At 44.4% G+C, this 24,508-nt stretch overlaps 2 protein-coding genes and 2 pseudogenes across 2 annotated transcripts; all 4 read right to left on the bottom strand.

The window, feature by feature from the left end:
• Window positions 1-4,393: 4,393 nt before the first annotated feature.
• On the bottom strand, window positions 4,394-7,033 carry LOC146626083 (uncharacterized). The gene is made up of 8 exons (XM_085360304.1): window positions 6,735-7,033; window positions 6,474-6,648; window positions 6,288-6,371; window positions 6,040-6,185; window positions 5,760-5,843; window positions 5,460-5,641; window positions 4,877-5,101; window positions 4,394-4,791 (listed from the first exon to the last, which is right to left on the bottom strand). The coding sequence occupies exons 1-8, from the start codon at window positions 7,031-7,033 to the stop codon at window positions 4,394-4,396; spliced, it is 1,593 nt and encodes a 530-aa protein (XP_085216430.1).
• Window positions 7,034-13,085: 6,052 nt separating this feature from the next.
• On the bottom strand, window positions 13,086-13,687 carry LOC146626082 (cytosolic arginine sensor for mTORC1 subunit 2 pseudogene; annotated as a pseudogene).
• A 1,350-nt stretch (window positions 13,688-15,037) lies between these two features.
• Window positions 15,038-16,144, bottom strand: LOC146626081 (thioredoxin-interacting protein pseudogene; annotated as a pseudogene).
• An 8-nt stretch (window positions 16,145-16,152) lies between these two features.
• On the bottom strand, window positions 16,153-17,085 carry LOC146626080 (uncharacterized). The gene has a single exon (XM_085360303.1). The coding sequence runs from the start codon at window positions 17,059-17,061 to the stop codon at window positions 16,153-16,155; it is 909 nt and encodes a 302-aa protein (XP_085216429.1). The 5' UTR covers window positions 17,062-17,085.
• Window positions 17,086-24,508: the final 7,423 nt, after the last annotated feature.

Here is a 24,508-nt window from a genome sequence, read left to right as displayed (position 1 = left end):
AGAATATGCCAAAAATATTACCTGTATTGTAAATACAGTCTTTCAAGACAGCAGATAAAAAAAGAAAAGTTGTGTGTCTTAGTTAACCAAGACGCTGTGGTCATAAATCCAGAGACACTGCTCCTCTGAGTTTCAGGGCATGAATGACTGAGCTGAGCACTCCTCCCCTTATATAGGGTCCAGTCAAAAGTTGCCGCCATAGGAAATGAATGTCGTTCAGTGAATGAGCCAGTGAACGACAACCCCTGAACGACACTCACTGAATAACCCACTCAACGACACTGACTGAATGAGCCAGTGAACGACACCCACTCAACAACACTGTTATTAGGAAAATTGTGCTTAGTAGTCAGTATAATCTTTTAACACTAGCATCCCCAGGCTTCTACCTTTCTACCTATAAAACCCGAGAGCAGTCAAATGGTGGAAGTGGAAGCTAAATTGGCTAAATTGACCGCGGAGTCATCATTTTGCGTTTCTACCTTTAAAAGCCGGAGAGCAGTCAGTCAAATGCTGGAGTCGTTCATATGTATATTAGGTCGTTACCTAGGAATTCTGGAGGGAGGGGAGTGGGGGTGAGTGATTGAGGGGGTGGGGGAGTGGAGTGTTTCAGTTTGCCATCTTAGGGAGAAATCAACACGTCCTTTGTATGTCCTTTGTTGCTGACATTTATTGATGAAAACAGTACAAAAAACCAACCATTTGTACACATATTTACAAATAATGATAAAAAGTGAGTGAGTACATTTCAACATTTTCAGCAATCACTCACAATCCTGGCACTGCCACGGTATCTGTCGTCTGCATTTCCCACATGTGTACCTGTAGCAGTGAACACATCGCACAGTGGCCTGATTTTTTTTGCATCTGTGTACTTGGATTTTAGGTCGCAAGCCACCCAAAACTTGCTCCATGTACCACTCAGCAGGCCATTTGTAAATATGTGTACAAATGGTTGGTTTTTTGTACTGTTTTCATCAATAAATGTCAGCAACAAAGGACATACACCCATGTGTGTTGATTTCTCCCTAAGATGGCAAACTGAAACACTCCAAGTTGGTGACTTTTGGAGATTTGTTTCCCTGGATGATTGAGAATGCATCAAGATGAAACACAAAAGGAAGCTCACCGCTTTTAGCAGCTCCCCCACCCCCTCAATCACTCACTGAGTGATTGAGGGGGTGGGGGAGTGGAGTGTTTCAGTGTTTCAGTTTGCCATCTTAGGGAGAAATCAACACACATGGGTGTATGTCCTTTGTTGCTGACATTTATTGATGAAAACAGTACAAAAAACCAACCATTTGTACACATATTTACAAATGGCCTGCTGAGTGGTGCATGGAGCATGTTCATTGGTTCATGGACCTCCCTGAACTAATGGCATTTATTGCAATTGTCATCTTGCAGGGGGTTTACAGGGTTCCATCGGTAAATGACTGCTGGTCAGCAAACCTGGGAAACCCACAGATAATTGGAACTATGGCACGAAACCGCTTCCAAGACATCATGCAACACTCCACTCCCCCACCCCCTCAATCACTCACCCCCACTCCCCTCCCTCCAGAATTCCTAGGTAACGACCTAATATACATATGAACGACTCCAGCATTTGACTGACTGCTCTCCGGCTTTTAAAGGTAGAAACGCAAAATGATGACTCCGCAGGGGTCTAAGGTAGAAAACCAAAATGACTGCTCTCCGGGGGTCTAAGTGCTAATGATATAAGTTTGCATATGGTAGAATGCTGCATGTAATCATTTGTGTGTAGAAGTATATGGTAAATATATAAATAATAAATATACAAGTATATAGTTGGTGGCATATTGAAAGAATGTCTCATCCTAGGAGGTCTGTAACATTTTAGGATGTTCACCCCCACATCCTAGGAGCATGAGAGAGGTCGTACCTTGTCTTATTCTCAGTTCTGGAGACTGCACTTTTGCTAGCAAGAAGTTTCTCTTCTCTGAGTCTTTACTGAAGAAGTGTTTTAGACTATATTTCTTAACAGACACTGACTGCATGAGCCAGTGAACGACACCCACTGAACGACACTCACTGAATGAGCCATTGAACGACTCATTGAATGAGCCAGTGAACGACACCCACTCAACGACACTGACTGAATGAGCCAGTGAACGACATCCACTGAACGTCCCAAATGTTATTCTATGTAATAATTTCTGAAAAACCTTTAGGTATTTATTTTATAAAGTGCATTAGTTATGATTTCAAGTATGGTTTTAGGAAATTTTTCCTCCATATGTACAATTATATAAACATACAGACACACAGACACCTTTTAAGCCCTTGTCCTCTGATCAGGTGTCCATGTAGCATTTACCTGGACCACTGTCGCCAAACCATCTGTTTCATAATACATGTAATGTTTAATCCGCACTGGTCACTCCACTTTATTGTCATTGATATTTATATTTAAAAGTGCAATACTGTAATTTTCTGCTGCTCATTCCTGTGCAATATCCCATCTGCCCTCCCGTCATATTTCTTTTCAAGATTTTCTTATTTAATCACTAGTGTACATATATTTATAGATACATATATATTTAGTCATCTTTTCTCTTTTACCATGTCTCTCTAATATTTTGCTCCTTACTATTTTTCTATTTTCTTATTATTTTATTTTCCTATATTTTCTCCTACTGTATCAAGCTGCTGAGTGACTGCTGCTCGTCAAACACATTTCATTGCAATGTTGACCCTGTGCTAACTTGCATATGACAAATAAAACTGAAAACTGAAAACATGTAAGCTTTTTCTCTTTGGTTTGTTTGAGCGTTTGTTTTTTAAATACACAGCAAGTGTCACACACACTCTCTCTCTCTCTCTCTCTCTCTCTGTCTGTCTGTCACACACACACACACCTCCACATTCCAATCTAAGGAACAAACGCTCACTGAATTATAAATAAAGACCGGGGCAGTTCCTCAAGGCAAGGCAAGGCAAATTTATTTGTATAGCACAATTCAACAACAAGGTGATTCAAAGTGCTTTACAGAGACATTAGAAACAAAAACAAATAAAAAGCATGATTTAAAATAGATTAAAACAAGCAAAGAAACAAACTAACTAATTAACAAACAAACAAACAAAACAGTATATAAAATCAAAACAGATCAGCATCAGAACTTTAAAGTCTATCCTCTGACGGACAGGCAGCCAGTGTAAAGACCTCAGAGCTGGACTGATGTGGTCCACTTTTTTGGTCTTAGTGAGGACTCGAGCAGCAGAGTTCTGAATGAGCTGTAGTTGTCTGACTGATTTTTTAGGTAGACCTGTAAAGATGCTGTTACAGTAATCAAGCCTACTAAAGATGAATGCATGGACTAGTTTTTCCAGGTCCTGTTGAGACATCAGATCTTTTATCCTTGAAATATTCTTGAGGTGATAGTAAGCTGACTTTGTTATTGTCTTAATGTGTTTTTCTTTTCTTTTTCAAGTTTAGGTCTGCATCCATCACTACACCCAAATTTCTCGCCTGGTTTGTGGTTTTTAGATGTATAGATTGAAGTTCTCTGGTGACCTGTAATCGTTTTTCTTTGGCGCCAAAGACTATTACCTCAGTTTTGTTTTTGTTTAGCTGGAGAAAATTGTGGCACAACCAGTCATTAATTTCCTCAATGCATTTACCAAGAGCCTGTACAGGGCCTTGGTCTCCTTATTTATCTTATTTATCCAAAGTGCGACACCTGAGCGCAGACCCGGGCTGTTAAACAAATATGAGTCAATGCAGATGTCAGACAGACTGTCCAAATTCTCCCAAAGAATCTGCAGGCACCTGTTTAAAATTGGCTTAGGATAGAAAATTCTAAGTCTATTATTGAGATATTCTTATTTTCTGTTAGTAGTTAATCTTTCAAATGACAAGAGATAATGCCTAGATATCTCACCTCATCTTTCATCTGTGTATTACATATTAACTGCAGGAGACACTCATGTAGAGCTAGTATCTCACATTTATTATTATTATTGTTATTATTCATCTGTAAACCTGACGTGTTTCATAATCACCTTGGCTATGTTAATCATCATGCTCTTCAGGAGGCGTCAAGACGCGGGGAACACAAATGAGAAATTAAAATGGAGCCACAGTGGAAGCAAAACCAGACACCTGAACATGGAAACACAAGACTTTCACAATAAAACACGAAACAGTGAACGTAAATAATACAATATGAAGCAGAGTGAAATTTGGAAACATCACACTTTATTTCAATACGTAAATTAAAACAAAACAAAACAAAACAAAAAACCCTCAAACCACATTTAAATTACATGCAAGACAATGTAAAAACAGCTGTGTTTTTTAAGAATAAAATCACTACATAAAAAAGCCCATGCAAAGAGAATAGGAAAAGAACAGATAAAATGAAAGTCAGCTGTCCAGCCACTCCAAGTCTTCCCCTTCACCACCATAAGATTTCCGAGTTACTCCGTAGTCCCATAACACCTCCTCACCAACTGCGATGTCCTTCAGGGCAATGAAAAGTATTGTCTCCTGAGGTCCTGCAGGGAAGTTCATTGTAAACTTCTGGGGCTTGATGTTTGGATTTTTTCGGGAATGGTTCATTCGCCTCCCATAGGTGTCAATGTCGGGATGACAGGCACAGGGGAATGCAGTGGCATCGATGCACATCCCTCGGTCACACTCGTCCCTGAAGAAGAACAGATACCCCGACTGGGGCCTCCGTTTCCCTTCTGCTTCAGTGATATATGTCCCGTGGTAATCGCACACTATATCCCCTTTGTGGAAAGGCATAAGTGCGATCACACCTGTAAGTTGAAAGAGACCATCGGTCATGACAGGGCTCTTAGAAACGTTCACTTGCAATTTGTCTAAATGTTGTGTGCATTTTACCTTTGCCCTTCCGTTCCCCGAAGTCTTGCAAAGCCAGGCCCTTCCACTTCTGCTCTGCAATCGAAGACATGAGGGACTGGTTGTCTTGTATACTGGGCTGCGGAACAACCCAGGCCTGCAAGATGGCATTGACAGTGGGCTTGTTGGTGTGCCATTTCTCCTTGTCCAAAGCCATCTGCACACGTGCAGGCTGAGGTGGGTTTCCTCTTCTGCCAACTGACTGACCTAAATGAAGTGGTCACAAAGCGACGTACAAGAAATAATGCAAGTGATTATTGCGGCTTAAAAATGAAAAATCAACCATATGCATTTTAGTCAATCACGTATTTGTACCTTAAAATATTCCTTATATTTATAATTGAGCTATCTGTGTATATTTGGGTGTACAACATTGAGTGGGTTATACTTACATGTATTGTATTATTTAATTAGTTCAGACTGTTACTGCTATTGTCTCTACACAAGTGTAACCCACATAATTTTCTTAGAGATTATTAAAGTATTTTCATTCTGAAATACATACAAAACAAACAAAGCAATGCAACAGAAGCAGCTCCATTAACATGACATGCCCAGGCCTTACCGAGAATGTACCCAACTCTTTTCTTCAGCTGAATATCCCTCCATTTCTTGTAGTGGTGTCTGTGCTGTGGAAAGCCAGCCTGTACACACTGCCGTTTGGATGGTGGCTCTCCATTCAGGGTGACCGGGAAGGCCTGGAGGAAGGCATCCCATTCTTGGAGTGGCAGGTGCGTAGATGATGTGCTACATGAAAGGTGTAGAGGAGGGGATGCATCAAATCCATCAAAAGTTTTTAAATGTGGAAACGTGTAACACAGGTTGACTTGTGGTAGTGTGTGATATTTTTTAAAAAAAAGTGTACCTGGCCTGTCCTGGTGTCGGTAGTCCTCCTACTGAGCTTGATGCTGACTCAGCCATAGCATCCCCAGGTTCAGTGCTCAGGTATCTGTGGTTTTTAATGCATGCAAATTAATTAGAGAGCCCAGAGAGATGAAAAAACCAAAATACAAGGGGCGAACATCTCTGACATACAGCAACATATGTGGCTGACTGTTATGAGTCCAGGGTTAGGGTTTCTCTGTCAGATCAAAGAAACAAATCTTTCTTAATATGCTATTGATCCAGTTAGGTCAAGCACTCACCTCGCTCTCAGGCGTTTTACATCTAATGATGGGTTGGACAGTGGGACCCCACATTCTCCTAGGAAGAACTTGCCCCTGTCATCGCTGCCAGCAATTTGATTTTCCAAGGACACTGGACGGATGTTCCTAAAATAGCAGTCCAACAACTGCAGAGAAAAAAAGGAATCAATGTTAAATATCTCATAAAATCAATTCACAAGGTGCCTATAGAGCAAGAAGAGAGTCGCTGCTGAGAATGAATGACTTACTTGTTCTTCCTGGCTGGTTATCTTCAAGTTACCACTCAGCTCAACACCATCAGCTACTGCTTTCCGCGCCATCCAGTCCTCTACCTGTGTATGTAAAAAAAAAGGTGTTGGAGCTTAAAGAAATACAGACTTACATCAGCTGTCATTTCACTTATCGTGCACTTTTGTTGTTGGTGGTGCACTTACACAAAGTTCTTGAACAGCATTTGCTGTCAGTCCATGTTGTAAAATCAGGATGGCCTCACAGTACTGTCTGAAGGTAGTCATTGCAAATGTGGGGATGCAATCACCGCCAGAAAGTCTTGTGTGGAAATATTCAATATCCTTCTTGGCCACGGCAAGAATTTCCTTCTTATCAGACCTATTGCAAATGTGACAGAGGTAAGACATTATTGAAAGTTTGTATGTGTCATCCAATATGTGGAAGTGGCAATAAGGTCATCATACCTCGCTGTTGGCACAACTGTCGAAAACGCTTGGGGACTGTTCGTGATGATAAATCCACGTGTTTGAAGGCGAGTGCAGAGTTTAATGCAAGATTCTTCATCCTTGCAGTACTCCTGGAGCTCTGAGAAGTTCCAGACTCTACCTTCATTAGAAAACAGCTTCTGTGAAGCAATGGCTCTGGAAGCTTCTTCCTCACATTTCTGTGGTGTGCAGTCTTTCAGGCACACTCTGCTCAGGTGTGTGCGAATGGACTGTTGCGGCTTTTTACAAAGCAGGCAGTAGACAATGTTTCTCTCCATCTTGTTTGCACTGTAAATACAAAGAGTGAGAGGCAGAAAGTGAGAGAGAAAAACTGCATATCAATTTAGTTTATTTTGATAGTATGAGAAAACAAACAAAGAACAACAACAATACATCCACACACAAACTTTGCTTCCATCCCACCCCCCCAAAAAAACTTAAAGAAAAAAAAGTTTTAAAACAAGTTTTAAATTTTAAAAATGAGGAGAATGGCACATGCAAGTTTTACATGTTCAACCACTTAAAAGCCCAACAAACAGTACTTACATTAAAATTGAACCGTTGTCTTCTGTTGTCGTCTTTCTCTCTCTCAGTGTCCTGCGGAAACAGAGTGGCAATAGCATATCACAAGTTGGCTACATTTATGTCCTTGTAGCTGTATGCTTCCCCATCCCCTTTTGCCCACTGAATGACAAAATGACAGGCCCACTTTTATCACCTACTGAACAACCCACTAAACGACCCACTGAACGACCCATTGACCCACCCACTGAACTGAATTTCTTGGTGAAAAATGTTTCTCATGTTACTTTAAGAGCTGTTAAAACTAACTAGTCCATTCTCCCGAGTGTTACTTTGTGTGTGTGTGTGTGTATGTATATATATATATATATATATATATATATAAAAATTGTAAAAATTAACTATTGCTGTGCAGCAGTCTTTAAAGAAGGTGGTGCTCAAAGTAAAAAAAGGGGCACATATAACCAGGCTGTATAGCAACAACACACATTCATCGGTATATATATATATATATATATATATATATATATATATATATATATATATATATATATATATATATATATATTTTTAAACTTTTCTATCAGTCCTTCACAAAGAGGGAACAGTCTGTCTACATATTGGCCATCTCTCAGCTGGTGCTGGTTCCTGCTCATACTCTTCCTTAGGCGCTTGTGACTGTGTCCCCCTGTATCATCAAGGGTCCCAAAGCCAACACAGATGACCCTGCTAAAGTGGGTCCCCCAGTCTCTCCTGACTCTGGACATTTGCAGGTTCTCACACCTGGAAGTCAAGCAGGTCATAGGCTGCAGCACTGAAACACAAGTTACAGTTATAGGTAAATGTTCATGTACCTATAACTGTATGTATGAACAGTTTATGAACATTCAGCTCATAGATTTCTCACTTCTGAACTCTTTTAGTGTGTTTTTTTTCATTTATTGTTTAATCATGTGTGTGTGCCTGTGTGTGGTTATGAGCACCTTCTACAGAGGCACCACTGAGAGTATTCCCATTTAACACTCGTAATAACACACGCTGAAAATACTCCTTCTGTTGTTCTTTTTCAGTACTGTACACCACCTGATGGTTTTGGCTCCTGTCTCTTTTTGCTTTCTCTCTCATTGTGGAAAAGCATTATAAACATGCCAAAGAGAGATGGGTTCATGCATTTCAGTTTTAACTGTTAAGCATTCTGTGTGCATGCCTGTCTGGTTGTGTGTGTGTGTAAGACATTTGCTGTGTATGTAACCTTCCTGTCGTTGCCGGGTCAAATCTCACCAATTTACAAATTTAAAAAACCCTCACCAATATTGGGTTTTACATCTGAGTGCCTCAAGGCCTTAGTACGTCCTCCACACTATGCACTTGAACATATTAAGGTGATGAGAACTTCTTTTGTTTAACTTTGAGTGTTTGAATCAAGTTTGTTACATATGTGGGAATAGGAATCCACCCCCACCCCACCCCCTTTTGCCTACTGAATGACAAAATGAAAGGCCCACTTTTCCCACTTACTGAACAACCCACTAAACGACCCACTGAACGACCCATTGACCCACCCACTGAACTGAATTTCTTGGTGAAAAATGTTTCTCATGTTACTTTAAGAGCTGTTAAAACTAACTAGTCCATTCTCCCGAGTGTTACTTTGTGTGTGTGTATGTGTGTATATATATATATATATATATATATATATATATATATATATATATATATATATATATAAATATATATAAATTGTAAAAATTAAAGCCGGCTATTGCTGTGCAGCAGTCTTTAAAGAAGGTGGTGCTCAAAGTAAAAAAAGGGGCACATATAACCAGGCTGTATAGCAACAACACACATTCATCGATATTCATATATATATATATATATATATATGTATGTATATATATATATATATATATATATATATATATATAATAATATATAATAATATATAATAATATATACATATATATATATATATATACATATATATATATATATATACATATATATATATATATATATATATATATATATATATATAAATAACATAATTTTCTGTTGTAACCCTCAAACTGAATGGTAATGTAACGATACTAATTTTTCACTTTTTCACAAAATGAAAACATCAGTACTTCCTGCGTGCTCCCAGCACAGGGGAAACTACCTACTTTGGCACAACAGATCCAAGTATAAAAACAATGCTGTTCACGGTTGAGGTAGTGTCCAAACTGACGGACAGAGATTCAGTCACAGGTAGATGTTCCCACAGCTCTTTAAATGAATTCTGGCTGAAGGGTAGATTCTGATTAAAAACCAAAATGCCATCCTGCCTCAGTTAAAAAGGTTCCTAAAACTGTACTGCCTGATCAGTCACTGTACACTGTTAGGTTGTGGAAGATAATCCCTCGTCCTCCTCATACTGCAGACTGTTTAGGAAACTTGGCTCAGAGCTGCAGAAGTTCTTGACTGTCGTACATTTGTGGTTAGTCTGATGAAACTCATTTTCAGTGTACTGACTGAAAGTGAACAGCGGGTCCTCACTCCACGTCTGTGGTAAAGGGTTAGGGTGTTGAAAAAAGATCAGGGAACCAGCAATCGCCGGTTCCTTGAGATGCACTCTCCACCGTGGGACAGGATGGTGGTACCCCTGCCCCAGTTCAAAAAAATTGCCCATCTTGGGTTTACGCGCATCTACTGAGCTCTTCGCGACGTTTCGGCGTTCCTTCGCCTTCTTCAGGCCGAGCTCAGTGTGTCTGTGTTGTGTGCCTTGTGCCAGAACTAAACTGAAAATATTAGAGCAATATTTCAATGAAATATCCTGAAACGCGTACCTTCACTCAGAAATCGGGGCTGGGGAAACAAAAGCAGAGTCTGAAAGTTTGAGGACAAACAGTCAAATCTTTTTCTCTCTCTCTTTTTTTTTTTTTTAAACATGTCATAAAGACGAGACCCACAAACTCAGTATGTCTACTCATTAGCTACCTTGCATTATAAATATATAAAGTTTTAAAAAGTGCTTATTAAAAGAAACTATAGTGATGTGATAACTTCCAGCAGTGTCATTCTCATTTTTGTTCTTGACCAGCATTAATACGAAATGTCAGGGAGAGCAAAACGGTCGTCCTTCACAGTCCTCCTCCAACACTGACAAGGATTGTCCACAAAAAAACCCCAAAAAAACCCCCCAAAGAACTGGTCTCCCATTAACATTCATTCAACGTGTACACAAAGATAGACGTTTTTGGAAAAGCATATTTAATACAAAAGGAGACTTCTCAAACTAAAGAGGAGAGTATTGGCGACTGGTAACACACTGCTGCTGCGACCGACTGGAACACAAGACGACAGGTAAAAATTAAAATAACTAGCAATAATTAGGGGTTAGGTTGGTGTCTAGGTGGGGGTTTTGGTGGGTGCCGGACGCTGTGGCGAAGAGGCCACGCCGATGGCTTCTTCGGTTCTGGAGATATGGCGAATCGGACCAAAAAGGATGGGACAAAACGGTCCCAATCGGAGAAAGGAAGGTGCAGAGGGCCTGGGTCCACCACCACTGTACTCAGCAGGCCCTGCCGGGTCGTTAGACACGCAGCATGGCAGGGATCGGTGACATAACATGTAGCAGTTTCCCTTCACAGAAGCGTCTGCAGCAGGTGGGTGGAGGAGGAGGCAGCAGAACCAGGCCTTTGGAGCACTGTGTCATCTCCTGGTCCTGATGCTTTGAATCTCCCTCTCTGTCTGTCACACACACACACACACACACACACACACACACACACACACACACACACACACACACACACACACACAGAAGCTGGTCAAGTGCTGTGCAACTGGGATTGCACCTGTCGTCCACAGGAGGGCGCCTAGCTGGGAAGTCCAGTACATTCCATATTAAAGTTGTTGCAAGTGCATTTTTTGTGTAAAAGACACACACACACACACACACACACACACACACACACACACACACACACTCACACTGTAAGGTCTGAAGTGCAAAATTTGAATTACATTCCTTTGTATCTCTCCCTCTCTCTCACTCTGTCTCTCTCTCTCTCTCTCTCTCTCTGTCAACACACACACACACACACACACACACACACACACACACACAAGCTGGTCAGCTGCTTTGCAACTCAATGCGGTACAAATCGACTTGTGTGCCTCTTTTTCTCTTTGGGTTTTCTGTGTGTTTTTTAAAATTTTTAAATCCACAGCAAGTGTCTCTCTCTCTGTCTCTCTCTCTCTCTCTGTCACACACACACACACACACACACACACACACACACTGTAAGGTCTGAAGTGCAAAATTTGAATTACATTCCTTTTTATCTCTCTCTCTCTCTCTCTCTCTCTCTCTCTCTGTCAACACACACACACACACACACACACACACACACACACACACACACACACACGCTCAATGGAGTATAAAATAAAGACCGGGGCAGTTCTCTCACTGGAGTCTCTTAGAGTGGAGGCTGCCCTTGCTAGCAAGAAGTTCTGTGTGTTTCTCTTCTCTGAGTCTTTACTGAAGAAGTGTTTTATAACATTTTCCTTAACAACTGACATGTGTTTTTTGTGTAAAAGAGAGAGAGACACACACACACACACACACACACACACACACACACTCACACTCAGCGGCTCAGAGATGAGGGAAAAACAACAGAAATCAGGATAGATTTTAATGTCAGGAGATGCCCTGTGATGCTGGGGCCATTGTGTAAGATTGGAATGTGTACCAGTGGCTGGTGGGTGGTCCTTGAAGGTCCCGGGAGGAGGCGGCGAGGAGGCAGCGGGTGTCTGGGCTTGAGCTGTGGATCAGGGACGTCATTAATTCTGCCTGGTGCTGCGTGTGCCCTGTGCAGCTTGGATGTCTGCCGCTGACGCTCTGTGGTTCCTGTTCCTGTCATAAAAGGCCCTGTACAAGCGGAGAAGAAATGCATCATTGGTTACCAAAATAAAACAGTGTCTTTCTGCCTGTGTCATTCTGTTTGGTTTCTTTGAGCGTTTGTTTCTTAAATACACAGCAAGTGTCACTCTCTCTCTCTCTCTGTCACACACACACACACACACCAAAGCGCACACACACACACACACACACACCAAAGCGCGCGCACACACACACACACACACACACACACACACACACACACACACACACAGACACTGTGAGGTCTGCAGTTCAAAATTTGAATCTCAGAGCTTGGTGTTTTTGTCTCCCTCCAGTGGACAAATGCAGGTATGATTAGGGTTGGTTAGGGATGAGGAAAGAGAAAGGGGACCCAGCAGCCGCTGGACCCCCTTGGAGGCACGCTCACGACGAATGAAGTGGGCAGACGTCCCCCGTTCAAAAAATTGCCCATATAGGGTGATAATTGGCCAATGCGCATCGTTGGGCCTTCGCGACGTTTCGGCGTATTTGTGCCTTTTTCAAGCTGGCCCAACGTGTCTTCTGTTTCTTGCCTGTCTCGGCTTTTATATACTCTGTCTCCACCCACTTTGGGCTTTCTGTTTTCTTTCTTTTCTTTATATTTCTGTTTCTCTGTTTGTTCTTTAACTTTCTTATATTTCTCAACTTGTACGTTTTCTTTTCTTATTTCTCAACTTGTACGTTTTCTTTTTCTTATTCTTTCTTTAACTTTTTCATTCTGTTTATATTTTTAATTTTTAAATGGCACCCCCTGCTTTATTGACATCCCGTCCTGTATTTTTCCTCTCTGGCACCCCCTTCTCATTTGTCCTTTCCAGTTCTACGGCTTTTACGTGTTTCTTCCATTTCTCAACTTGTACGTTTTTCTTTTTCTTATTTCACAACTTGTACGTTTTCTGTTTCTTATGACTGGATAAGGGGTGAATGATAGGACGGGGCACTAGTTTTGGTTTCACAAAGCCATTGGTCACCCCCAGATTGTGAGCAGCAACAGTCTCCCCGTTGACCACTCGAAACAAAGTGAATTCGGAAGACAGAGTGTGCATGACCATCGGGAGGTCTCGCTCTCGAACCAGGATGAAGTCCGTCTGATACGTCGACAGCATGAAAACAGAAATGTTGTGGTCGGCCAGTGGTGCGATGACTGATTTAGCGATTTTGGTGACTCCTATGGGTTGTGAAGTGGATGTGTTGCTACCTCCTGACACCACGTTAAGGGCCACCCACGTGGCGTCGGCAACGCTGATGTGCTCCGACTGGGGCAGCTCTTTAAATCCTTCCTCGTCGACGATGATGGTATAGTCCTCTGGAGTCTCTGTCAAACTGAAAAACTTGCATCTTGTTTTGGAGGCCAGGAAGGCGAGTTTTATTAATCCGTGAGTGCAAATCTGGATCCCTTCTTTCTCTATACTCGCCACTTTCAAGCTGTGCTCTAAAATATGAAGCTCCATCTTTTACGTCTTCTCATTTGAGGAAGGACTAAAATGGGTTAGGGTGGGGAAGATAATCCCTTCTCCGAAAGGAAAAGGAGCGTGCACGGTCCATCCCTCCCTGCGGCCCTCCGTACCCGTCCCAGAAGACTTGGCGGTCACGTTGGCGGCGGCGGCCATAGCGTACCACCGTCCAGCCGTCGTCCATGGCGTCCAGAATTTTTTTCTTCTTTTCTTTTTTCCAAAAAAAATTAAATGTGCTTCAAAAAATATTTATTTAATTTTAATGTGAACAAAAAACGCTTTCCAAAATGTGGAAAGGAAAAAGTCACGTAAAAACAGTAAACAACAAAAGAAGGTGTGCCAAAAAAAACTGTTTATTTAAAAATAAACACAAAAAACACAACGTTTCGACCGTACACGGTCTTCTTCAGGTGTGGCACACAGAAAACTGTAAGCTAGGTTAGCTGGCAACAGTTGGACTGGCAGAGATGTGCTCTCATCGAGTGCCGAGTGGAAAATGAGCTCCTGTGTGAGCTCCGCCTTTTATATTCTCCCCTCGGCTTTCATACAAAAACATCTGCACGTATCAAGAGCGTATTACAAACATATTTTCTCACAAATGAGTCATTAACAGTGATTTCCCTGCGCCCTGAAAGAACAGAAGTTGTGAATTCACAGAAGTGGAACTCTTAAATGAAATGTTGCCTGGGACAACTGCAGATCAGATACAAGGATCCTCAGATAAAGTGCGTTCCATCGAGAGCGTGTGGTATGGACGGCACTCGCAGTAATTAGCACCAGTCACCAAGCTGTGGTGACTGGTGGAAGTTGCATATCTCCACATCAAAAACATTGTTCAGTTGAACAGAGTCTTCTGGGCAGTAGGAGAGTCAAAAGCAACAATATAGGAATAAAGGACTTTTTTCAAACACTGGTAACACTACTGACATTTAAGGAAGAAATTTACATGCTGTGATTCTGAAAAGCAACAGTGTTCCCAACAATTTCGTAACAGCGATGCAAACTGAGTGGACTGGTAAAAGGATGTTTCCTTTTGAGTAGTCCTGTAAAAATACAGTCTTGGAGTGCAATGAGAAAAAGCCACGGTGCCACAGCAGGCCAGTGCTCGGCCCAGTAACAAAGTCATAGTGGCTGTAAATGGAGAGTCTCTGGAAAGGGCAGCTTATTCAGAAATGCAGCATATCACTGTGCCATCGGGCCTCAACATCTCTGGTCTGAGGAGCACGAGCAGGAAGACTCATAAGCGATGAAGCAGGTTGAAGGCAGCTGACATAACAAACGACCAACATTTCAGTCCACCTCCACACTCGTGCCTTTACTTCTCCATCCAACCTCCTCTGGAGTTCAGACCTTCTGCCTGTTTTCAAGTTTGGTCCTTAACAGGTGGACCACAGTTCCACGTCGCAGTAGCTCGGAGGTTCAGAAGGCATCCTGAGAGACACCCAGCTCTGGGAGGCAGTGCTGGCTGAACTGTCCTGGCTGCTCACACTGTTGCTGCGGCTGCCCAGACCGGCAGTCCCAATGACCAAAGGCAACTCCAGGATCAGCTTGTCACTACCAGGAATGTGTACGTAAATCATCAGAGCGTACTCCACGCGGATGATGTTGCAGCCCAGCATGGATGGTTTGATCTTCGGTACCCTGATAGTTTTTCCCTGCCAGGCGTCGCACATCCCAGAGATGATGTGGTTACCACGCACCGAGGACAGCTTCTGGCGTAGGATCTTGGTGCGGCCGTTTGCCTGGTAGGTGTGTTTGGCTATGATGGCAGCCTTGGGCACAACAATGCGGGAGCAGGTGTTCTCAAACTTCGCATTGATGCAGATCTCTTCGCCTTCACAGAATCCACGCCGGTCAATTTTTGCATTCAATGACACCTGACCGTCAGGGATGAACATGCAGGTGACTTTCTTCTCCTTCATGCCACCTGCTGGAGACAGCAGGTCTGGGGTGTTGACATCCAGTGGCTCCTCCACCTCGAAACATTTCTTGCACTCTAGCACGGGCTGCTGCGGCCTCTCCATCAGGGCTTTGACACAGTACTGGACGTAGCCGAACTTCCCCTTGTATGACGACACCAGTTGCCCTTGCTGAGGGAGCTTGAATCCAAACGTGTACTCGTACTTGTTGCCAGGTCTCAACACCACAGAGCCGTCAGAGTCTGTGGGCTGGTCTTGCAGCCGCAGGACCGTTTCATGTCTGAGGTACTCTGCCTCCTGTCGGCACCGCTGCTTGCCTTTAGCGTACTCCACCTTGGCGCAGCCCAGACCCAGAAGCTTCAGCGCGGACACCCGCATCATTAGGGTTAGGGTTAGGGCGTTGGTTACGGCCCCGTCCCCCCTGGGGGGGACCGAGGAATGCGCGGTCCTTCCCTCCTGGGTTAGGATTATGGTGATAGCAGGCCACCAGGGGCCTGAGTGCACTGTCCATCAATGGGGGCCGGGAGGTGGAGACCCTGCCCAGCAGGTCCAAAAATTACCCATGTCTTGGGTTAGATCTTTCTTATCTCCGTCAGGACAAGTTCTGTGAGGTTTTCACACTCGCCTATTGAATCAGTCAGATGGGTCAGTCTGTTCTGGTCCACCTTCAGGATGGACAGCTGTTTCAGAGACCCTATGCTGTCCGGGACGACCTCCAGCAGGTTCTGTGTGAGCAGCAGGTCTGTGAGAGCCAGGAGGCCATTCAGCTCTGACGGGAGCTCCTCCAGACGATTCTCCGACACATCCAGACACACCAACCTACGAAGGTTTCCCAGCTCTGGTGGTAATGAGGACAACTGGTTACGGTCCAGCCACAGCTCCCTTAGGTTGGGGAGAGCGCCGAGGGTATCCGGCAAAACTTCCAGTTCATTGCTGCCCAGGTCCAGCTGTTCCAGTTTCACCAGGAAAGAGAGCGACGTGGGCAGAGACTTCAACAGGTTCTCCCTGAGCTCCAACGTCACCAGGTTGGCCAAATTTCCAATGTCATTGGGCAACATCTGTAATGACACATCATTGAGGGCCAGGTGAGCGAGCGCTCGGAGTTCAGTGAAACCATCCGGCAATCTGGAGAGGGGGTTTCCACTGAAGTCTGCAATCTCCAAGGCCCTGCAAAACTTAATGCTCTCTGGGATCTCAGAAATATCGTTCCTGGAGATGTCCAATTCCACCAGTTGCATGAAGTTAGCCACCTCAGGCGGGAGTCTCTGGATCTCATTGTCGCTCAGGCCAAGTTTCCGGAGGTTCAGTAGTCTGAAGAAAGGCTTTGGTAGCTCTTTGAGTTGATTGGCATCAAGGAGAAGCTCCTCCAAACTGCGGCTGTATCGAAATATTTCATCAGGAACCGTCTGCAAGTTGCAATGCCGCTTGTCCACCGACTCGACGTGGCGGTTGCAGCGCCACAGGGGGATACACTTCAGCATGTCCGGCCGCCGGAGGGGAGGGGGGTCTGGTTAGGGGGTTAGGGTTTAGGTGATAACAGGCCACCAAGGGCCTGACTGCACTGTCCATCAATGGGGGCCGGGAGGTGGAGACCCTGCCCGGCGGTTCCAAAAATTACCCATGTCTTGGGTTTGAGAGCTAATGGGCTATCGCGAGACGTTTCGGCATAGAAGTGCCTTCTTCAGTCGAGCCCAGGTGAATAAGTGTTTTCCTTTTTGTTTCTTTCCTTTATACAGGCTTTATTTTAACAGGTAAGTTTTTTCTTTCCTTTATACAGGCTTTATTTTAACAGGTAAGTTTTTTTCTAGGGTTGTGCCCTCCCACCCCGATCGACTGGCAAACGTGGCCTGCCATCAGAGGGCTGCCGCCGGGCCCGGCACCTTCGCCGGCGCCTTCGGGCGGTCAGCTCCTCCGGCCCGCAGGCTCGCCTCTAGCGCTGGCCGGGGGTTACAGCGCGAAGGTCGAAGGGGGTGGTGGTTCTCGGACCCCGCCCTGTCCTCCCCACGCTTCCCCCCCCCGCCAGACGCGATCGCTCGGTAGCGAGACCAAGACGCCCGGTCTGTCCCGGTGGTCATACCACGGCGGGCCTCGTCGCAGAGTGGGTAGACAAACCCAGAGTTTGCCCACCCCGCGAGGGCGACGGGGCCCCGTCCGGCAAACACGGTTTCTCGAACCCTCGCCCCGGTCCACACGTGCGTCCGGAAAGCCTCGCCCTGGTCGACAGGCCTCAGTAGCCCCGAGCGAGCGAGCGAGCGCGTGCGTGCGCGCCGCTGCCGCCGCCTGAGGGGCTACCTGGTTGATCCTGCCAGTAGCATATGCTTGTCTCAAAGATTAAGCCATGCAGGTCTAAGTACACGCGGCCGGTACAGTGAAACTGCGAATGGCTCATTAAATCAGTTATGGTTCCTTTGATCGCTCATCCGTTACTTGGATAACTGTGGCAATTCTAGAGCTAATACATGCAAATGAGCGCTGACCCTCCGGGTATGCGTGCATTTATCAGACCCAAAACCCATGCGGGGCGTCCTCTCGGGGGTTAGGGGTCTTGGAATTTCACGTCTCAAAAAAAAAAAAAAAAATAAGCGAGGCACTTTGAAGGAAGACTTCTTGCTTCTGCTGTAGCTCTGGTTTTGTGACAACTTTTTATTGTTTTGTTGATGATGGGGTTAGGTGTTAAGAAAAGAATCAGGCCACCAGCAAGCTGGTAGCCTGAGGTGCACGGGCCATCGATGGGGCCGGGTGGTGGTGTCCCTGCCCTGGTTCAAAAAATTGCCCATATCTAGGGTTTTAGTGCACATTTAGCATTCACTGGGCCGTTCGCGACGTTTCGGCATGTTTTTGCCTTCTTCAGGCCGACCCAGTGTGTCTTGTCTTTGTCTCTCTGTTTTCTGTTTGCCTCTCTTGGCCTTTTATACTCTTGTTAGCTCCTCCCACTTGGGCTTTTTTAAGTTGACTTCTTGTCTTTTTCTTTTTCTGCTTTTCTTTCTATTTTACGTGACTTCTTGTCTTTCATATCTTTAGTTTTCTTACTATTTTTCTCTTTGTTTTCCCCTTGTTTTTTCTTGTCTTTCTGTGTTTACTCCATATTCAGACAAGGCGAGCAGGAGAAAGAAAACCAGCTTTCTAGAAATTTTAGTGCAAATTGCTGGAGTCAGATACATTTATTAGGATTGTCTCTTTATCTTTTTATGGCACCCCCTGTCTTTTTTGACATCCCGTCCTTTGTTCACTGTACTTTTGTTTATGGCACCCCCTTCCTTTAAATCCTTTCCGTGTGTATTTACATTATTTTCTTTGTTTTATCTTACGTGACTTCTTGTCTTTTTCTGTTTCTGTTTATCTTTCTTTCTTGTACGTGACTTCTTGTCTTTTTCTTTTTCTGACTACTTGTCTTTCTCTCTTGTACGTGACTTCTTGTCTTTTGCTTTTTCTGCTTATCTTTCTTTCTTGTACGTGACTTCTTGTCTTTTTCTTTTTCTACTTGTTTTTCTTTCTTACGTGACTTCTTGTCTTCGTTTTTTGTGTTAGGGACCCCCCTGTGGTTAGGGTTAGGGTAAGATAGAGGGCAGGGGCACCCCCAACCCCACGAGGCACTGGCTGGTTAGGTGTTAAGAAAAGAATCAGGCCACCAGCAAGCTGGTAGCCTGAGGTGCACGGGCCATCGATGGGGCCGGGTGGTGGTGTCCCTGCCCTGGTTCAAAAAATTGCCCATATCTAGGGTTTTAGTGCACATTTAGCATTCACTGGGCCGTTCGCGACGTTTCGGCATGTTTTTGCCTTCTTCAGGCCGACCCAGTGTGTCTTGTCTTTGTCTCTCTGTTTTCTGTTTGCCTCTCTTGGCCTTTTATACTCTTGTTAGCTCCTCCCACTTGGGCTTTTTTAAGTTGACTGCTTGTCCTTTTCTTTTTCTGACTTCTTGTCTTTTTCTTTTTCTGCTTTTCTTTCTATTTTACGTGACTTCTTGTCTTTCATATCTTTAGTTTTCTTACTATTTTTCTCTTTGTTTTCCCCTTGTTTTTTCTTGTCTTTCTGTGTTTACTCCATATTCAGACAAGGCGAGCAGGAGAAAGAAAACCAGCTTTCTAGAAATTTTAGTGCAAATTGCTGGAGTCAGATACATTTATTAGGATTGTCTCTTTATCTTTTTATGGCACCCCCTGTCTTTTTTGACATCCCGTCCTTTGTTCACTGTACTTTTGTTTATGGCACCCCCTTCCTTTAAATCCTTTCCGTGTGTATTTACATTATTTTCTTTGTTTTATCTTACGTGACTTCTTGTCTTTTTCTGTTTCTGCAGCAGGTTGGTACAGGAGCAGGCACCAGAAGCAGGCCTGTGGAGCACTATGTCATCTGCTCGGCCTTGCTTCAGGATGCACTGTACAATTCGATAGCAAGACCTCATGGGTTACCACAAAAAAAAACAGTGTCTTTCTGCCTCTGTCGTTCTCTTTGGTTTGTTTGAGCGCTTTGTTACACCCCGGCCTAGGCAACCGGGGTGCAACGTAGAAAAAATAAAAATAAGGGAAAAAAGAAAAAAAAAAAAAAAACAAAAAAAAACTACTACGGTTCTCCACAAAAATCCCAAAACGAAAGCATCGACACCTATTTACATCAAAGCAAAAATAAGACATTTATTTTCATCACCACACACAAGACGTCAAACTATTTACAACGGGGTGTCGAGCCTAGCAAGGGGAGAGAAACCGTGGTAGAAGGCACAGTACGAAAGATTCAAACAACTTTAAGGTCGATAAACATCTGGCAGCGTGGAAGAAAGAAACTGACAAGGTATCACCAGCAACTTGACAACACCTCTTCTCTCCCCTGGCTCTCCAGTGTGTAAGGACACCACCTTGTATGTCATATCTCAAAGTCACCCAGTGCCTCTCTGCCTAATAGGTCCTACCCTTCCCCTTCATCTTCATCAGTGCAAAAACTATCCATACACCAGCAAGTGAGTAACTGTAAGTTTTCAGCCATTTGAGCAAAGTCAGACACGCCACAGCTACCAAAGTCAGTATTTTGTTAAGTTTGGTGCCCCCAAGTCCTCAAAGCTCTTCATCACTTCTTAGTATTACTCAGTTGTCTCATCAAATCAGCTCATCAAAGAAATCTGTAAACAGCATTTAGCACCATTATGGCCTCCATCACGCAGTCATCCGAGCTCGAAATCCCAGACAACCACACACAAGACGTCAAACTATTTACAACGGGGGGGAAGATCGCGACCATGACACACTGAAACACAGGGTTTAAATACATAGAGGGAGCAATCAGGGAAGGGACAACAGGAGGGAAACACAGCTGGGGCAAATCAGAACTGACGAGACAAGGAAGCGTAAACTGAAAACATTGAGATAAGACAGACTTTCAAAGTAAAACAGGAAACACATTACAGTCACGCCTAAATCAAAACACTGACAACACCGAAACGTAACAGTTCCCCCCACCCAAAAATCAAACATGTAACCCCAAGTGAAATGTTTGATCAAAACAAACGAAGGCTGAAACGAAGGCAGACGAAGCTGATGGAGGCTGGAGCGGTCCCACTGACCCTCCAGCAGACGACGAAGGCTGGAGCGGTCCCACGGACCCTCCAGCGAAGGCGGATGAAGGCTGGAGCGGTCCCACGGACCCTCCAGCGAAGGCGGATGAAGGCTGGAGCGGTCCCACGGACCCTCCAGCGACGACAAAGGCTGGGGCGGTCCCACGGACCCTCCCCCCCAGCGAAGGCGGATGAAGGCAGACGAAGCTGATGGAGGCTGGAGCGGTCCCACGGACCCTCCAGCAGACGACGAAGGCTGGTGCGGTCCCCCGGACCCTCCAGCAGAAGCGGATGAAGGCTGGAGCGGTCACTTGGACGCTCCAGCGAAGGCGGATGAGCAGCCCACCAGCTGCACACACGGACACGCAGCCCACCAGCTGCACACACGGACACGCAGCCCACCAGCTGCACACACGGACACGCAGCCCACCAGCTGCACACACGGACACGCAGCCCACCAGCTGCACACACGGACACGCAGCCCACCAGCTGCACACACGGACACGCAGCCCACCAGCTGCACACACGGACACGCAGCCCACCAGCTGCAGAAGGCTGGAGCGGTCCCTCGGATCCTCCAGCGAAAGCGGATGAAGGCTGGAGCGGTCACTTGGACGCTCCAGCGAAGGCGGATGAGCAGCTCACCAGCTGCACACACAGACACGCAGCCCACCAGCTGCAGAAGGCTGGAGCGGTCCCTCGGATCCTCCAGCGAAGGCGGATGAAGGCTGAAGCGGTCCCTCCAACGGACCCTCCAGCGAAGACGGACGAAGGCTGATGAAGGCTGGAGCGGTCCCACTGACCCTCCAGCAGACGACGAAGGCTGGAGCGGTCCCTTGGACCCTCCAGCGGAGACGGACGGCTGAAGCGAAGGCAGATGAAACTGATGAAGGCTGGAGCGGTCCCACTGACCCTCCAGCAGACGACGAAGGCTGGAGCGGTCCCTCGGACCCTCCAGCGATCCCGGACGAAGGCTGGAGCGGTCCCACGGACCCTCCAGCGATCCCGGACGAGCCCCCATATGTTACACCCCGGCCTAGGCAACCGGGGTGCAACGTAGAAAAAATAAAAATAAGGGAAAAAAGAAAAAAAAAAAAAAAACAAAAAAAAACTACTACGGTTCTCCACAAAAATCCCAAAACGAAAGCATCGACACCTATTTACATCAAAGCAAAAATAAGACATTTATTTTCATCACCACACACAAGACGTCAAACTATTTACAACGGGGGGGAAGATCGCGACCATGACACACTGAAACACAGGGTTTAAATACATAGAGGGAGCAATCAGGGAAGGGACAACAGGAGGGAAACACAGCTGGGGCAAATCAGAACTGACGAGACAAGGAAGCGTAAACTGAAAACATTGAGATAAGACAGACTTTCAAAGTAAAACAGGAAACACATTACAGTCACGCCTAAATCAAAACACTGACAACACCGAAACGTAACAGCTTGTTTTTTAAATACACAGCAAGTGTCTCTCTCTCTCTCTCTCTGTCTGTCTCTCTGTCACACACACACACACACACACACACACACACACAGAAGCAGAGCAGCTGCTGTGCCACTGGGATTGAACAAGAGGTGCTCCCTCTGCTGGCTCAATGCGGTACAAAGTGTCTGAAGGAGTTATACCGGCGAAAATAACATCTTTCAATTGCATGTTTGGTCCACAGGATGGCGCCTAGAATGTTAAGGTTCAAAATTGAGGAAAGAGAGTACACACCACCCATGGTCCAGAGGATCTTGGTCCAACAATGATTTTAATGAACACACGTGTGGGAAGACACTCTGTACGCAGACAGCCAGTAGTCCTCGACTTAATCAAAGCATGAACAGATATTTTATAGCATCAGGGTTTGTTTACTGACGCCCCTTCATGCGTCACCGGTACATTTTATACATAGATCAGATCAACACCATCATGACTTTTCACCCAGAAAATCATCTTCTATTTTCATGGCTAGCCCTTCCTGTCTACCTTTCAGTTCTTGTCTTGTTCCTCTTTCTTGCCGAGACAACAAGGAACGGTTCCTCTTTTACCGAGACACTTTTGCAGTTACAACCAGACATGAGTAATCTCTCCTCTAAATAAATTTAACTCATGTGTGTGTGTGTCACGACCTCACATGCTCTTTGTGTCACCTCTTCACCTACTATCTGTGTCTCGTCCTCAAATGCTCTTTCTCAATTCACCTGTTGCACTTCTGACCTTTTACCAGACCAGAAGCTCACTGAGACTATGTGTATGTCTTCTACTAAATAAATGTTTTAACCAAGAACCTCTACTAAAACCTTAATATAAAATGATCTGATATATAAGTGTTTTGTAAGCATGTATTGCAATTCCTTCTATGTTCTAGTTTTCCCTCAGCATGGATCATCTAGACACTCTCACTAGTTGAAGCTTAAGACCTTTAAAGAACCTGAACATCAACTCAAATAAGCACAGATATGCAATATGTATAAAATAGTTATAACTGCACCTGGAATACAAAGTTAATTTAATACCTGTGTGCATAAAACCTTAAAGCCTTCTTAAAGCTATCTGTTACATTGTTAAAGCCTCGTCTTAGCCTGCTGCTCAAAATAACTTCCTGCTTTCACTTCTGCATACAACTTCCTGTCAGCCTGCAACTCAGTCTTTCTGAAAGAGACACTGTTTAACCCCTGAATGCAATATAAACTCCAGATTATATTATTAATGCAATGGTAATGATGACAATTATTTAACAATAGCAGTAAAATAATTTCCCTGCTCCACACTCCCTCTCTCGACCACCGGACGAAGCCCCCAAATGTTACAGTTATGCTTGGGTGTCCTGTAAGAAAATTCCAAAGACAGACAAAGCTAACCAGCCCAACAACAACCTTCTTTACTCCTCCAAAAACTACTTCTTACCACCATGCAGTTCAGGCAAGTACTGAGAAAAAGGAAAAAACAAAACAAAATGTCTTAATTTGAAAAAGCATTAATTAGATACGCAGATGGATCTTTTTCTTTTTTTTCCTTTTTTCTTTTTTTAAACTGCCGTGCCAATACAAAACAAAAACAATACAAGCTTGTGTGCTCGTGCTCTTTTGTTCTTCAAAGTTTTCTATACCTCATAACTGATGCATAAAAATACAAGAGCAGTCTACTAAAAACAAACAAAAAAGATAGTAAGAGTAGAAAGTTGAGCAACAGTATGTAGAATGTAACCTTGTCTTCCAACTAAATCTTGGCTTCCTTCTCCCAATCACATCTTCACTGTCTTTACCTCTGCTGTTATTCCCCTTGCCATGTACAAACTCAGTTGTTGTCACCTCAAATATAAGGAGGCAGCTCCTGTTTTTGTCAAGCACAAATGTGTCATCAAAGGATGGTCAAAAACAGCA

Source organism: Diplotaxodon limnothrissa, linkage group LG8 (genome assembly GCF_057381915.1).
Source record: "Diplotaxodon limnothrissa isolate DT_005_m linkage group LG8, D_limnothrissa_male_GT1.1, whole genome shotgun sequence".
Lineage (NCBI taxonomy): Eukaryota > Metazoa > Chordata > Actinopteri > Cichliformes > Cichlidae > Diplotaxodon > Diplotaxodon limnothrissa.
This window is presented reverse-complemented; position numbering and strand designations above follow the sequence as displayed.

What these genes read in the sequence shown, in the direction of transcription:
- LOC146626083 (XM_085360304.1), bottom strand. Translation starts at nt 7,033, where the DNA reads ATGGAGAGAAACATTGTCTACTGCCTGCTTTGTAAAAAGCCGCAACAG. An exon ending in ACAGTTGTGCCAACAGCGAG is followed by an intron (nt 6,649 to 6,734) that starts GTATGATGACCT and finishes CATTTGCAATAG; the next exon opens with GTCTGATAAGAAGGAAATTC. An exon ending in ATGCTGTTCAAGAACTTTGT is followed by an intron (nt 6,372 to 6,473) that starts GTAAGTGCACCA and finishes TTACATACACAG; the next exon opens with GTAGAGGACTGGATGGCGCG.
- LOC146626080 (XM_085360303.1), bottom strand. Translation starts at nt 17,061, where the DNA reads ATGCTGAAGTGTATCCCCCTGTGGCGCTGCAACCGCCACGTCGAGTCG.